General features: G+C 39.3%; 1 protein-coding gene across 1 annotated transcript in view; it reads left to right on the top strand.

Annotated features, from left to right (window-relative positions):
• Positions 1-357: 357 nt before the first annotated feature.
• LOC126248946 (V-type proton ATPase 21 kDa proteolipid subunit c''-like) overlaps positions 358-15,948 on the top strand; it is a 44,835-nt gene continuing 29,244 nt past the window's right edge. Inside the window, exons 1-4 of the mRNA XM_049950470.1 lie at positions 358-515; positions 1,235-1,283; positions 5,332-5,415; positions 10,006-10,153. Coding sequence (XP_049806427.1) covers positions 455-515; positions 1,235-1,283; positions 5,332-5,415; positions 10,006-10,153 — 342 coding nt within the window. The 5' untranslated portion in view covers positions 358-454. The remainder of the gene's footprint in view (positions 516-1,234; positions 1,284-5,331; positions 5,416-10,005; positions 10,154-15,948) is intronic.

The following is a 15,948-nucleotide window of genomic DNA, read 5'->3' as shown; positions in this document are numbered from 1 at the left end:
TTTATACCTAATTTTCCGTTAGGCCTGATTGATGAGCTACTATTCTTTTGTTACAGTTTGTTTACATAGTTTTTAATGACAATACAGTGTAGTAGTACAGCTGGCTTTACAGGCTATGGTAGTACATTAGGACTATCTTACTGTTGCATGCCACATAAATCACTGATATTCGTACATCCCGCCAAAGCTAGGCTCAACGTAGGTACTAGTCACGGGCTCTCCAAACGTTTTAAATAACACTGTATTTTACAGCTTTGTTACATTTAAGAATTCGATTTATCGAAAGAGCCAAAGTTTCTTGTTTCATATACTATGCCATTGGAACGAACTGCTTTATCTTGTTTTGATACTCTTTGTTGCCCGTGTCACATGATATTCATCGATCAGCTGACAAGTTAGGGGTGTTGGTTAGGTGAGAATTCCAGCGGGGAGGTGGCTATTTTTTTTCCTGAAAATGAGGTACGGGCTGGGATACACATTTTTAGCGACGCTTTCGTCTGCGGTGACTATAATAGGTAAGTATTAACAGCTGGTATTATATTTAGCTGCCGTTTTGTATTTTATGTATATGTAGTGCACGGTGTATGTTTAGCTACGGTATGTATTTTCAGTACGAAATAGACGTTGATGTGTGTACGGTAGGACACAAGTTACAAAAAATGTACACCCAACAGATGCGTATTGTGTTGTCACTTTGGTAGGTGTTGGAGCTCTCTTGTAGGGGTACAAAATGTAAGGAAGAGAGAGCCTTCGACGTTTGTGATTTGTATGTACGGACATTGCTAGAAGTTCGTATGCTGGTCTAGAGGAAATTGCATAAGCTTTGTGTACTGCGAATATTTGCCTTAATAAGGTTCGTACATGTCAGCATCCATGTCCCTGTACAGTGTTTACCGGTGTAAACTATTAAGCGACCTTATTAGAACAGAAAATACATAGCAGAAAAAACCAAGTCTTTGCCTTACGTAAGCTTCAAATTATTTTCGTACTAATGCTTATAACAAGTAACCATTAAAAGTTATATTCACTATCCATGAACACACACAGACTTTATGTGGAGCTAACCAAACTACACTAATCCAAAGGTTTCTTTTCTCATAATTAGTAAATTTGTATATTTGAATTGCTGTTACTACTGGTCACGTAACAAATTATTTTATTGCCAACTCATAACATTTTTAGTTCAGTCACTGTGTTTTCTTTTCTCAGTAATAATATTTTTTTTCTGTTTCAGTGCTGTATTATGTACTTACTGGGAAAGGAGAGAGGATTAGTTTTGGCTGGTAAGTTGAAATATTAAATTATGTTCTGTAAATTCAGTTCGGTCTCATAAAACTTAAAAGAAGCACTTCAGATGTAACTTAAGTTGATGTGTGTAGGTGTCACTTTCACTGGAGGAAACTGTGATACATACAAAACATTAGTTTTGCTGTGGTCATTGTAATTCAGCATGCTAGATTCCATTGGAATGATTGTGCCCCATGACTGATAGATATGGCAGCGCTGGTTGTAATGTCACCTGGCGAGTTCTTAAAAATCTAAATTTCAACTTAACAGTGCAGCTGTCGTCAGTGTGTTATGTGTAACCATTATCCAAGTAGACTCAATGTAATTATAACAAATTAGTTGGACTAATGCTTGTTTATGCATAAGTTGGATTGAAATATGTGTTATAACTACATTGAATCTACAGGACTACTTATAATGCACTGATGATAGCTGCACAGTCAGTTGAAATCTAGATCTGCAATAAAGAACACAGATGACATTATGACTGATACTGACCTTGCGTCTTGGCCCATTGTAATTGTTCTTATGACACACATTCTTGGTTATTGGGTGACTTTTATCTTGACCTGTACATGGTAGTGCATCAGTGTTTCCTTGTGGCATGTAACTGGAAAAAAGGGATCCTGCAGCAAATGGTGTGCTGTAAATTTTTAAATAAGTCTTCCTGTAAAAATATGCCCAACTGAAATAAATGGTGGTTAATGAAATTTATAAAAACAGCAGATGCCAGAAAAGTTAAGATTGTAGTGCATGGGTGTCATTGGTGCACAGGGGCAAAAGAGCACAAGAATTACTCATCATACTGTAGCCATAGATGAACAGGTTATTTACATAAGTTGGAATATGCACTGATCTGGTGGATTCAACTTTCAACAACTTAAATTGCTGTGCTGCATAATTTAACGATGTTGTAGACCGACAAATATTAATGAAATTTTAAGTACTGTGTGAAAAGAACAAAGTCTGTATTTTGAGTGCCTGTATGTGATGAACAGAATCACAGCTGTTGCAATTTTTTTCAATTGCTTGTTATTGTTTTACACAAATCTCTCTTCTCTTCTCTGTGTGTGTGAATTTAGCTCCTTATTAAAATGTTGCTGTTTAAGCTGTGTCTGAAAATTGTCATGTATTGATTGTATGTATACTGTACTGTGTGTAGAGTAATTAAAATTACTTTTTAGTTCACATGTCACTTACTGAAACTCAGGCTCTCCAGTCAGAGCTGAAAATGTTGTACATAACACGAGTATTACGGAAATGCTCTGTGAACTCAAATGGGGATCCTGGTGGAGAGGGATGACATTCTTTTCACGGAATGCTATTGAGAAAATTACTGTTGAATGCAGAGAGATTGTACTGCTGCCATCCCCCTCCCCCCCACCCCTTTTGGACATAAGTTTCGTGCAAGGGATGTGAAGACAAGACGAGAGAAGTTGGGGCTCATATGTACGCACATATGCACACCAGACTTTTACCTTCCCGCCATTTGGAAATGGAAAAGGAAAGGGAATGACTAGTTGTGGTACACATTACCCTCTACTCTGAACCATGTGGTGGCTTGCAGACTAGGCATGTAGTTGTATACTCCCTGCTGTTGCTAATATGCAGTAGTAAAGTATCAGTTCACTTGCAGTGTTAAAATAACTGGCACATGCGAGCCACAATCTGTTTAACTTTCATCAACCGCAGCAGTACGTTTTATCTGTAGCAGCCACTGGATTTGACCATGTACTAAGTGAAAGGCAATAGAACGCTGTCAGGGCCATGTTGTAGTAGCATATTTTAGACACCACCTAGCAAATAGTTGTAATTGGACTATAATTAGACACACAATTTTTTTTCCAAAGTTTTTATATCCGAGACTTTTTGTCTGACCCAAGAACAAAATAAGGGTACCTAATCTGTACTCTGATTGTTTCTCAGATGAAGCATCACAGTGGAATTTGCTAAGAAAACTATTTTCGTGTGGTTTTATTGTGTGGTTGGTAGCATGTCACTTCAGCAGAGATGTAGTTGTTTTTCATAAAAGCAACAATGGTTTTGCACTTGCGGTATGTTCTTTTTAGTGTGAATAAAGGAATGCACTGAAGATGTTGGGGAAGCAGTAGTTTTCAGTGTGTTATGAAAATGATTCTTGGCTGTACCTGTTGAGTTTCTAAAATAAACATTTCTGAGATTTCTGTGTTGGATGGTGATTTCCTTTCAATGGTTGCTTTGTACATAGCATTTTCTTGTTCTTGATTTGCAGAAATCTCTGGAATTGCCATCTAAAAATTTAAACAGGACGAGAGATTGCTAAATGTTGGGAACATAGTGCATTAATGGGAATAATTTAAGGATAACATTGATTTTAGGCTTTTGAAAGTAAGATCCTTTGCTCAAGTGTCAAAGGAAATAAGGTCTAAGAGTGACACTTTAAACTGAATTGGTAAGATCTCTGGTGTACGTTAGTAAATGTATATGGAAACAATGACCAGAATAAAATGGTTAATGTGATAACAAGCAGTTGTCATTGTTTGCCTTAAACCAGTTCTGTCATGTACAGTTGAAACTGTCTGTGCAGTTCAAAGGGTGTGGCTGAAAGAATAATGTTGACTGAAATTTTATATTTTCAAAATTTCAAGACCTCTGATACAGTCACATTTTCTCTTTGTGTGATAGGAATGTTGTGTGATTATTGTATTTTTACTTTTAGATGTGATTCCCTTTCATATAGCATTCACACAGGGTTTCTGTGAGGAAGTGTAATTGTTTCTTACAGTTTTTGCTACACACACTTCACATCCTTTTATTAATGGTATTATAAGATTTCCATTCAGTATAGTAATTGGTCATAACATGAAATCATAAATTACTTCTTAGGAATTTGGAAAATTATTTGTAAAATTTTGTTTGTAACAACAGGATCCATAGAACTTCTGTTAATTATGTGTTAAGATACGTTGGATGATTTGATGTGGACTGAGACGAATGATGATGTATGTTGGGAGTACTTGTAAAATTGTTAATGGGAACAAGTACCTTCCAATTTTGGGTGTAAGAATGTTTACTGAGTACCTACCCAGATTTTTGATAATCATAGTTATGGAGATCTCCCTGTCATTTTATAATGAAATATTAATCAATTGGAGAGAGAGAGAGAGAGAGAGAGAGAGAGAGAGAGAGAGTGTTTTTCTATCATATTCTTAAAGTTATAAAGTTTTACTTATGTTTATTTGAGAGTGAATAAATATATGAACATTTGTGTCACTGGGAATGAGTTGGCTTTAAAATATTAAGGCCACTAATGACTGTGCTGAAGGAGTGGCAGGATTGTGTGTGTCTGGCACGACAATGGGACTGTTCGTTGGAGAACTTTTCCTGCATATTTGCTCGAGAATACTGAAAAAGGACAATAATTGTGCTTCATATGTGAATGTAGGCTCTCCTGGTATATACTGCCGATGAAATCTTCTCGGGCTTCCATCCAGGTAGCTGTGTTGAAAATCCACAACGTTTCGATGAGTATCATTCTCATTATCTTCTGACAAAGTGAAGATATGAATAACATCATCGAAATGTCGCGGATTTTTGACGCAGCTACCCGGATGGAAACCTGAGAAGATTTCATCAATAATTGCACTGTTGACCACACAAAATACTCATTACTACTGTCATTAGTGTTGGCTGTTAACCATTCAAGTATAAAATAATAAGCTTCGAATAGTCACGTCACATGATCCATACAAGAACAAGTGAGAGAAATAGCTCTCAAAGGTGATCCTTTTCCGCATAGATACTCAGTGAATGTATGGTTCCTTTTTAACCCCTCTAAAAACCTGATACTTCACATTAGAGTAAATTGCATGTGTCGAATTTTTTCTGTATATGTAGACTTTAATTTATCCTCCAATTCGACATGTGTAAAGATTTATTTCTCTTCCATGGTCAGACTAGTTCCAGTTGTTAACATTGCTAAATATTTTCGTTAGGATATTTCAGTTGATTTTGTTGCACAACTGCTACTTTGTGCACCTTGGTTGGAAAAACTTTCCTTTGCAGGTTCCTAACGGAGACTAGCCCATACATGTGGGCAACTGTTGGTGTTGGATTGGCTGTTTCTCTGTCTGTGGTTGGAGCTGCACTGTGAGTGGAACCTCTTGTCTTACAAATGATTATAAATTCTAGTATCTCAAAAATTTAGAATGAGACTCTTGGAGAAAGATGGCACATATACATGCCAACATTCTTTTAGAAAGCTGAAATTATTTTGTCCATAATCAAAAGTAAATGGATAACAATACTTGTAACTGTTTATTGTTTATTAGTTCATTGGGGTCGACAGAAGCGTCCGATCCCACGCGTCGGTTTTGATCCGTGACGTAAGGGTGTTGTTGTGTGTGACGTCATGATGGCACGGAGTTTGGTTTGAGTGTGGCTATCTCCAGTTCTGTTTTATCTTATTTTATTTACTTTTCTGATCTGTTCGTTCTATCTCGTGAGATTTTTTTTAAATTTAAAAACACTTATTACTTATTTTAATTATGTTTCCTCCAATTTCTGTTTTAGTTTATTATATTTATCTTTCTGATCTGTTCGTTCTATCCCGTGAGATTTTTTTAAAAAGACAAAAAACACTAATCAGCTACTGAAGCATCTTTATCTGCTATGGGTTGCAGGGGTTACGACCCCTGGGGAGGTGGGTGGGTATTCATGCATGGCTGTCTTCACTTACACATTGTAGCTACGCAAGGCATCTAAATTTGTTTATATTTAGTTTGCCCCCCACCCGTTAGTGTCATTAGGCTTCTTGTGGAAAGTGTGTGTGTATGTTTTTGTTTCCACCATATTTGTGACGTCATGGGTCAAAGCAGACGGGCGGGATCGGACGCTTCCGTATTTCTGTTCATTGTTAAAGAGTGCAGTTCGTATCAGTCTAGTAGTTATGGCATAGTAATGGTTCTGGCATGATGATGAAAAGGTCATTCTTCACAGAAAATTCACAAGTTATTGTTTGTGATATAGTATAATTTCCATAAAATAGTATGTGTATGCAAAAAAATTTTGAAGTATTTTGATTTAGTTCATAAAATTAAAGCACTGCTGTAGACATTAATCAGTGAATAACTGAAACAACTCTGAAACTGAACTGTTGTTCTGCCTTTTGAACAATACAAGTACAAATATTGCTTTCTACTTTATTTTTCTATGTACATGTAAACTTATTGTTCCTAACATTGTTAATTTGTGCAATACTGTAGACTGTTGTACAGTATACCAGTTCTGTATACTAAACCACAAAGACAACTTCATATGATGAAAATCTTTGAGACCTTTGGTATGAGGACTATCTTCCCCTGCTAACCTACCTACCTGTGTCCAAAAATGGTATACTACTGCATGGTCAACCCAAACAATATCTTTTTCCCTGTGCCCTGAATTTTTGTTGTTTTCACCACCAACACCATGATGGCCATTTCACATATGCCTCCTGGACTATTTATCGTACATTAATCCTGCCCCTCCCTTCTAACAGACCATCATAAGCACCTAAAAGAACTTTCGCTGCATGGAAGCTCTGGGAATTACTAAGTAATCAGAAATTATCTGGTACTTTGATCCCCCCCCCCCCCCCCCCCCCGCAATGATTTTCTTCCAAAGCTCTTTGTTATTGTTTCTTTCATTGTAAAGTTGCAGGTTTTATCAGCACAGTGGCCACTCAGTATATTATATACTGAAGTGCCAAAGAAACTGGTATAAGCATGCATATTCAAATACACACACATGTAAACAGACACAATATGGTACTGCGAGTGGCAATGCCTTTGTAAAACATCAAGTGTTTGATGGAGTTATTAGATCGGTCACTGCTGCTACAATGGCAGGTTACCACAGTTTAAGTGAACTTCAATGTCGGCACGTGAGTGATGGGACACAGCATCTTCAAGGTAGCAATGAAGTGGGGATTTTCCCATACAAGAATTTCAAGAGTGTACCATCAATATCAGGAATCCAGTAAAACATCAAGTCTCAGACACTGCTGTGTCTGGAAAAAGATCCTGCAAGAATGGGACTGACGATGACTGAAGAGAATTGTTCAGTGTGACAGAACTGCAACCCTTCTGCAGATTGCTGCAAATTGCAGTGCTGAGCCATCAAACTGTCAACGTGTGAACCATTCAACGAATCATCAGCGATATGGGCTTTTGGAGCTGGAGACCCACCTGTGTATCCTTGACGACTGTACATCCCAAGGCCTTAAGTGTTGCCATGGCCCGTCAACACCCACATTGGACTGTTGATAACTAGAAACATGCTACCTGGTCAGATGAGTCTCTTTTCGAATTGTAAAAAGCAGATGAATGTGTACGGGTATGGAGACAACCTCATGAATCCATGGACCTTGCATGTCAGTAGGGGACTGTTCAAGGTGGTGAAGACTCAGCAATAATGTGGGGCATGTGCAATTGGAGTGATATGGGACTGACTCCTGATATGTCTAGATTCAACTATGACAGGTGACACATACATAAGCATTCTGCCTGATTACCTGCATCCATTCATGTCCATTGTGCATTCTGACGCACTTGGGCAATTCCAGTGGGACAATGAGAGACCCCACACATCCAGTACTGCTACAGAGTGGCTCCAGGAACTCTTCTGAGTTTAAACACTTTAAATGGCCACCACTCCCCAGACACGAACATTATTCCCTGCAGAGTGGAAATCTCATTCTGGATTATTGAGCATATCTTTGATGCCTTCCAACGTGCTTTTCAGAGAAGATCTCCACCCCCATAATCTTACAGATTTATGGACAGCCCTGCAGGATTCATGCTGTCAATTGGCTCCTGCACTACTCCAGACATTAGTGGAGTCGGTGCCACATTGTGTTGTGGCACTTCCTCATGATTGTGGGGACTCTACACGATGTTATGCAGGTGTAAGAGTTTCTTTGACTTTTTAATGTAGGTCTTGTGTGATCTGTTTCTGATTATAGTGGTTAATTTGCATGCTGGGGGAACTGTAGGATTTTGTGGTATTTGTTGGTATGTATTGTTGACTTGGTTTCTCTTAATTTTGTACATTTCTCCATAGCTGCCAATATAACTTCTGCCTGAAATTTCCACAGATATGAGCCTCTGTCTTCTGAATTATAGTGTCATCAATACAACTTGTGAATTGTAACTATTTTTGTTTGGGGTTGACATCTTTATAGTTAGGCATAATAAATTAATGTATGTGAATTTTCAGAGGAAACACTGCAGTCACAACCCATTATCATGCATAATTTGGTGTAGGAAAACCATTTACATTGAAAACAGCTTCCAGCTGTCTTGGAATGGATAAATACATGTCCTGTATGGTTTTTTGAGGAAATTTTACACCATTCTTCCTGCCGAATAATGAACAGTTCAGCTAATGATAGAGGTGGATAGCGACCATGCATCCTTCTCTCTAAAGTAAACCACAAAGGCTCAATCATATTGAGACCTGGTGACTTTAGTGATCAGGAGAATGCAACAGTTCATATTCTTGCTCACAAAACCAGTCCTATGTGATGTGGGCTGTGTGAACACGGACCCTGTCATATTGGAACACAGCATCATCATTGGGAACCATCGTACCATGAGAAGGACCTGATCAGCCAAAATGGTCACACAATGCTGGTAGTAAAACAACCATACAGAGTGACCATAGGGTCCAAGGAATACCAAAATACAGCTGCCCTTATCATTACTGAATCCTCGTCATTGTTCACTCTTGGGATGTAAACATGGCTAGGAGTTGGAGACTGTGTGTAAAAAGACTTGCCCAACCAAATGACTTTCTTCCATTGTTCTCTAGTTCAGATTTATGGCTTTGGCATGACGTTTTCCTGTTATGGGCATTTGTGTCCCTGATGAGTGGTTTTGGAATTCCAGGTCACCCTGCAGTTTGCTGCTTATGGAGTTCTATCCATGTTGTTTAAATGCTGACAGGATTTGTGAGCATGACATTCAGCTCTGCAGCATATTTTTCAGCTGTTTATTTTTTGTCATAATCCTCTTCAATGAGTCTATCATCACTCAACACACACTTTTGTCATGTTGAGATGCAATGGGTGATATTTTTCTGCTTATCCTATATGTGGGATAAATTTTTGATATGTTGTATCGTGAAATGCCACACACTTTGTCTACCTTGGTTATGGAAGCACCCACCATATGAGTAGCAACAATTTCCCTACATTCAAAGTCACTTACCTCTGAGTAATGCACACACAACTCCACAGAACACAGTTCCAACCACGAATGATGCTTGCAATGTATTGAGGGAATTGCACGCATGCCGTTCATGATCAAATCCAACACAACCTGCAGGCTTGACTAGCATATGCATTTATGTTCAAGCATGCATTTCTTATGTTTCTATATATTTGTCCAACTTTTGTATAATTTGCCAATAAAATAGCTGTAATTGTGAAACACAACTCACAATTAGTGAAGTGGTGTAAATACTTAACTGTGTGCTTTGTTTTGCTGTCATTGTGAGTAAATTAATTAAACTTATGCACAAGACAGTTTGCTGGGCCACATGGGTTTGGCATTCTGATGATGCTTTGTGGAGTCTTCACTAGGTGCTGCACTGTTCATATTGATATATATTAGTCATAGTTGTGCACAAGATTTTTCTAGATACTGTGATTTTTATTGTAATACAGTGATTCAGCTTTATTTTTCTTTTTCCTTACAGAGGCATTCATACAACAGGAGTCAGTATTATTGGTGGGGGTGTAAAAGCACCCAGAATAAAAACAAAGAACTTGATATCAGTCATATTCTGTGAAGCGGTTGCAATCTATGGTCTCATTACTGCAATTGTTCTTTCTGGGCTGATAGAGGTAATTATATAACAGCTTTTGTTCAATATTTTTGTCAGATTGTCTTGTTGGACCAGGTGGTGGTCTTTGAGCTTTTATGTATTTATGTGTACAGTGTATAAACTGTGGTGATGTAGAGGAAGTGTAGATGAACAGTTTGATATAGGACACATGCCATCTATCAGGTTGGAAAACTGTCAAATTGGCTTACAAAAACCACCTAAGCTACAGCGTGCACTTGTATTGACCAGTCAGGACTTGTAATATGTTGTTTGTGGCACTCCCTCCTACAGCTGTTCAAAAATTTGTGACTACATGAATTGTTTCCCATATTCAATGTTTTTCGATCTATGTTAATTGGTGTGTTATGGCCCTGGTGTAGTCATGCACTTATAAAAGTGACATTTGTGTTGGTTTTACCTCAAAACTTTATTATTTTATGCTGTTAAAATTCTCAATTTTGTTTGTTTGGCCTTATTACTAAGAAACTACTGTGCTTGTTAAGTTTGAATCGAATTGTAAAATAATTAATTTGTCCATAACATTTGAAAGTCTCTTTTGTTGCCCTTCTGGGGAAGCTCAAATTAATGATGTTAATGAAATAGTAATTAAGATGAGTGAAGACCAAAGGAGGTCAAAGGTGGGAAATAATTCATGTACACAAACTTTTACAGTGGTAGGAAGGAGTGCAATTGACAATGTACCAAAAACCCTGGTGGTTGAATATAGGGCGGGGGTGCATTTGAAGGTCACTTTGTATGTTTTCCTTGAATAACTCAAACTGTGGTGTCTGGTGAAAATGTGTCCCAGTGCAAAATTTCACTGCATTACATTTCCTTCCAAAAAAGGGTTCTAGTCCCTTTTTCTGTAGGACTAATAGTTTACATGTAGAGAGTGGGTGAATATTGGAAATCTTGCACAATGTGCATGCACTGTAGCTTGGGTGATTCTTGCAGGCCAATTTGAGGTAGTTTCCTGACTTGATAGAGCACAAATGTCATATATCAATTTGTTTCTCTTGACTACTTCTACACCACTGTGCTACAGTGTAAAAAGTTTACATGCACTGATACGTAATATGGCGTGTCTGTAGTTTTACTGTAATTTTATTGTTGTAAATGCAATATCATTTGTGTATTCATGTGCTTTGCCGTTCAGTTTTTGCCACATATCAAGGAGGGAAACCTGTTTCAATTTCCTGTTCAAAATTGTACAATTTTTTGGGCTGTACTATAGTTCCAACAGCTTGAGAGACTGAGTGTGCTGCATAACATCATTTATATATTCAGTAGCTTCTTCAGGAATATTTATTTTTCAAGAGCTCATTTTGTTCCTCTTCATCTACAACTATTTCCTCATCACTGTCTTCTGTGTTCAGAATTTCTTTTATATCTGTTGCCAAAGTAAAACTAGAGTGAGTTGATAGTCATTACTTTGAATGTAGTCATCTTGACTACATAAAATGTTCTGCATTTGAATTGATTCAGCAGTTTGCTGCTGAATTTTTGAGAGCTTTGACGAGTACTGAAGTATGTTGTTCATAACCTCCAAACCTTGCTTTTTTGAAGCACTTGGTGGCAGTTTCAGGCTTTATTTCTCATACTGCCAAACAAATCCAATTTACTGCATCCAGAACAGAAACTGAATGTGCAAGTGCAAATGTATTTTCAACTTTTTAAATGCTAAAAATAAGGAGACTACATCAATAACTGCTTAAGACAGGATTTAAATGTGGAAGTAACTCCCTTGGCCATTGGTTGTGTGAGGTTGGTTGAACCTGGATCGAATGAAGCCAGTTTCACATTAGATAACTTGACGTTGGGTGGCAGGTTGCATTATCTAGGAAATGGAGGACTTTATGATTTTCCTTTTTTTTATTTTGGCATTTAAAGAGCCTAGCTGCTTTTCTCTAAGACCACTCACCATCTGCGCCTTTTTATCACTTTGCCATGTGACCGGAAGCTTACTGATGGTCATGTTTCTGAAACAACAGGGATTTGCAACCTGTTCAATCACTAGTGGCTTCTCCATTTCACCTAACATGTTTCCACACAGCAGTATTGTGAATCTTTTCTTGGGCATTTTTCCACCAGTGTACTTTTCACTTTGAATTGCTAGAGACTAAGGCAGTGTGTGATAAAAGGTCCTGTTTAATTGGCACTGAATGTCTCTTTTGGATCATAATTTGCAATTAGATTGTGCAATATTGTCTTCCATTCAGTTACATTTTCCTGCTCATTCTTAGCTTCTCCACACACTTCATTCCACACAACGTTGTGTCTAGCTTTGAAATTGTTCAGCCATACAGTGAATGCCTTAAACTCCATATTCCCAAGCTCTTCGGCGACCTTCAGAGCTTCACTCTGTAATGTGGGTCCAGACAAAGGTAAGTTTTTGCCCATACATGTATGAACTATTCCCACACAGTCTCATTAATCCCTTCATTTCCTACCTTCTTTCCCTTTCTTTTCCCATTTCCTTTCCCATCTTTCCCTTTTTCATTTTCCCATTCCCTTTTATCACTTCATCCTGTAACTTATCTTTGTTTTATAAAGTTTCATAAATTTTTGTTGACCACATTTGAAACAATATTTTGTGCAGTGTGTTTGTGTGTCTCATTTGCCTCAACCAACCCCCCTCCCCCCCCTCCATCCCCTGCCCTGAGGGGCTTACTACTATTTGGTGAGTATATGCTTGCCTACATGGGGCCCAGCCTTGCAGCACTGCTTCCCTTTCAGTGCTGCATGTGTGTCCTCCTGCTATTCTTTTCCTGCCCCTTGAAGACTGAGTCATACTTTCTTCGGAAAACACATTTCTTGGTAAAACTGTGTATGAGTTCGTCCTTTCCCCCATCCATCCTGTTCTTACCCTTCCTCTGCTTTGGCATTTGAAGTCTCTTTTCCTTTTCTTCTTCCTGGCACTTGAGAGCCTCTGCGGTGACTGCCCCCTCATTTTTCCTATCTCCTCTCTATCAGATGTGGCTATTTTCCAGTGGAACATTTGTGGCATCAGATCCAATAGGGTTGAATTACAGCTCTTCTTGTGATCATACTGTTGTTTTCTACCCCCAGGAACAAAATTATGCCCTTAGGACAACTATCATCTCACACACTTCACCTCAATCCGTTTTAACCTTTCCACCTGAGGTGGGGACTCTAGCTCATAGTCTCACCATTTCCTTGCACACCCAGCTTCAAGCTGTTGTCTGTAGCTTGTGGTCTGGTGGCTAGCATTGCTGCTTCTGGATCACGGGGTCCCGGGTTCAATTCCCGGCTGCTGTGGGGATTTTCTATGCCCAAGGACTGGGTGTTTGTGTCGTCATCATCATCATCATCATCATCATTCGTGACAGCGGCTAGACTAGACTGTGAAACAAATTGGACTGTGTAAAAATTGGGAATTTGTATGGGTGCTGATGACTGCGTAGTTGAATGCCCCCCCCCCCCCAAAAAAAAATAATAATAATAATCATCATCATCATCATCATCAAGCTGTTGCTTTCAGTCTTTCCCTTTCTGGTTTCACTTTCTCTCTTTGAAATGTCTACTCACCCTTGTACCCTTGTCTTCTGCTGTCACTAGGGCAGACATTTCACAGTGTATTGCTCAACTTCCTCCTCCCTTGCTGCTTGCCTACTTCAGTGCCCACCATCCCCTTTGGGGCTCTGCACTCCTCTGTCTGAGAGGCTCTCTCTTAGTAGGTATCTTCAGCCAGCTCAATCTAAACTGTTTGAACATGGGTACACCCACATTTCTTTCTGATTCCATACACTCCTTTTCCCACTTGGACCTTTCGATTTGTACTGCTCAGCTTGTTCGTTGTCTCGAGTGGTCCATTCTCTATGACACACACTCACTCAGTGACCATTCTCTCTTTATCATTAGTTTGCTTACCTTTATCCCATCTGTGAATCCAACCAACTGGCAGCTCTACAAAGCTGACTGGCATTCTACTCCTCACTGACCTCTTTCGATGAACACCATTTCCTCTGCATTGATGACCAGGTAGAATTCCTTACAAATGCTATCCTTAATGCTGCAGAATTTTCCATACCTCGCACCTCTTCCGTGCTGTGACCCGCCCCTGTTCCCTGGTGGATTGAGACATGCCGCAATGCAATCTGTGTGCTGATAAGAGTTCCCTGCAGTTTTAAATGTTGTCCCACTATTTCAAACTGTATCCACTTTAAACAGCTATGTGTGCAGTGCCGATGCGTTTTCAGGGATAGCAAAAAACTAGTTGGCTTTCTTTCCAAAGCTCTGTTTTACTCCATCTTCTGTTTGGCGTAATCTGTTAGCTTTCATGAACCACAGTTCCTGGTCTGACTATGGCGAACACTGTCGTTGTAGACCTCTTGGTATCTCAAACACCTTGGGCAGATATTTTGCAGGCATTTAGAGTTTCATCCACTACCATCCTACCTTCCTCCCTCTGCAACAGGCAATGGAGGCAAGGATATCATCCTTATCCTCCCAGAATTGTGACTGTTGCAATACTGCTTTTACTGTCAGGGAGCTTAAACATGCACTCTTTTTATCTGGCTCATCCGCTCCAGCAACGGATGTCATGTACATTCTGATGTTGCAACACCTCTCTCCTGAAGGTTTATGCTTTCTTCTCCTTACATATAACTGCATTTGGATAGATGCCACATTTTCCAGTCCCTGGTGTGAGACCATTATCATTCCTGTACCTAAACCTGGTAAGGACAAACACCATCCTTCCAGCTGCCATACAGTTTCTCTCACCAGTAGCATCTACAAAGTGATGGAACATATGATTAATGAATGGTTGGATGTTGTGGTGGCCAGTCTCGGAATCTCCTCGCTAACGCCCAGTGTGGATTCTTTTGTCATCGATGACTGTCGAGTCTTGTACGAGGATAATTGAGGGAGAGGATGTTTTTTGGTGGCCGGTATCCTCTCTACAACAAAACGGCACTGTATTAACAGGATTCTTTATTTATTGGAACAGAATGGTACTTATCTTTAAACTAGTTGTTGTAGTACAAGCTTTTTCGTAATAGTGCACATAAAAGTCTCGCTATAAACACTACTCTGGTCACTCTGAGCTAGAGACTGTGACTCCATCAGCCTGGAACTGTCACTGACTGAGCCCTCCAATCCGTGGTGGCGATCTAAATACTGGCGGCACATTGCTTTTGTGTCTGTCATTGGCCTGTCTTCTGATAAGCACACTTGATTCAGTGCCTGTTATTTATCTTGCAGCCTCTTTGCTGACTGGTGTACTGGCAACAGCTTACGCCAGCACAGATTCAGTAGGCACTGCTCTGCTGTTGAGATCTCGTCACCTTGTCAACTCATATTATGAACAATTTTTTGTGGAAGCGCAAAATGGTGGCCATATTTTTTGATTTGGAGAAGGTGTATGACATCTGCTGGAGGATGGGTATTCTCTGTAGTATGTTAGAGCGTGGCTTCTGGGGTTGCCTGGGCCTTTTTACCTTTTTATCCAAGAATTTTTAAAAGACAATGTTTCTAAGTTACATGGAGGCTTGGCTCTTTTGGACACTTTTATTCAAGAGAACTGGGTGCTTAACGGTTCTGTGCTCAGCATCATCTTATGTGCCCTGTTATGGATTGTCTCCTGCCAGGTATCTCGGGCTTTCTTTTCTTTTCGTTGAGGACTTTGCGGCCTATTACATCTCTCAATGAACCTGTCTACTTGACACAGCGTCTTCAGCGATGTGTTTATGCTCTTTGTGTACAGCATGAACAATGGCTTCCACTTTTCTGCTGACCAGACTGTATGAACTTCTGGTGGTGCCAAGAGTTTCTTCCCCTGTCCCTATGTCT

The sequence above is a fragment of the Schistocerca nitens genome, chromosome 3 (genome assembly GCF_023898315.1).
Source record: "Schistocerca nitens isolate TAMUIC-IGC-003100 chromosome 3, iqSchNite1.1, whole genome shotgun sequence".
NCBI lineage: Eukaryota > Metazoa > Arthropoda > Insecta > Orthoptera > Acrididae > Schistocerca > Schistocerca nitens.
This window is presented reverse-complemented; position numbering and strand designations above follow the sequence as displayed.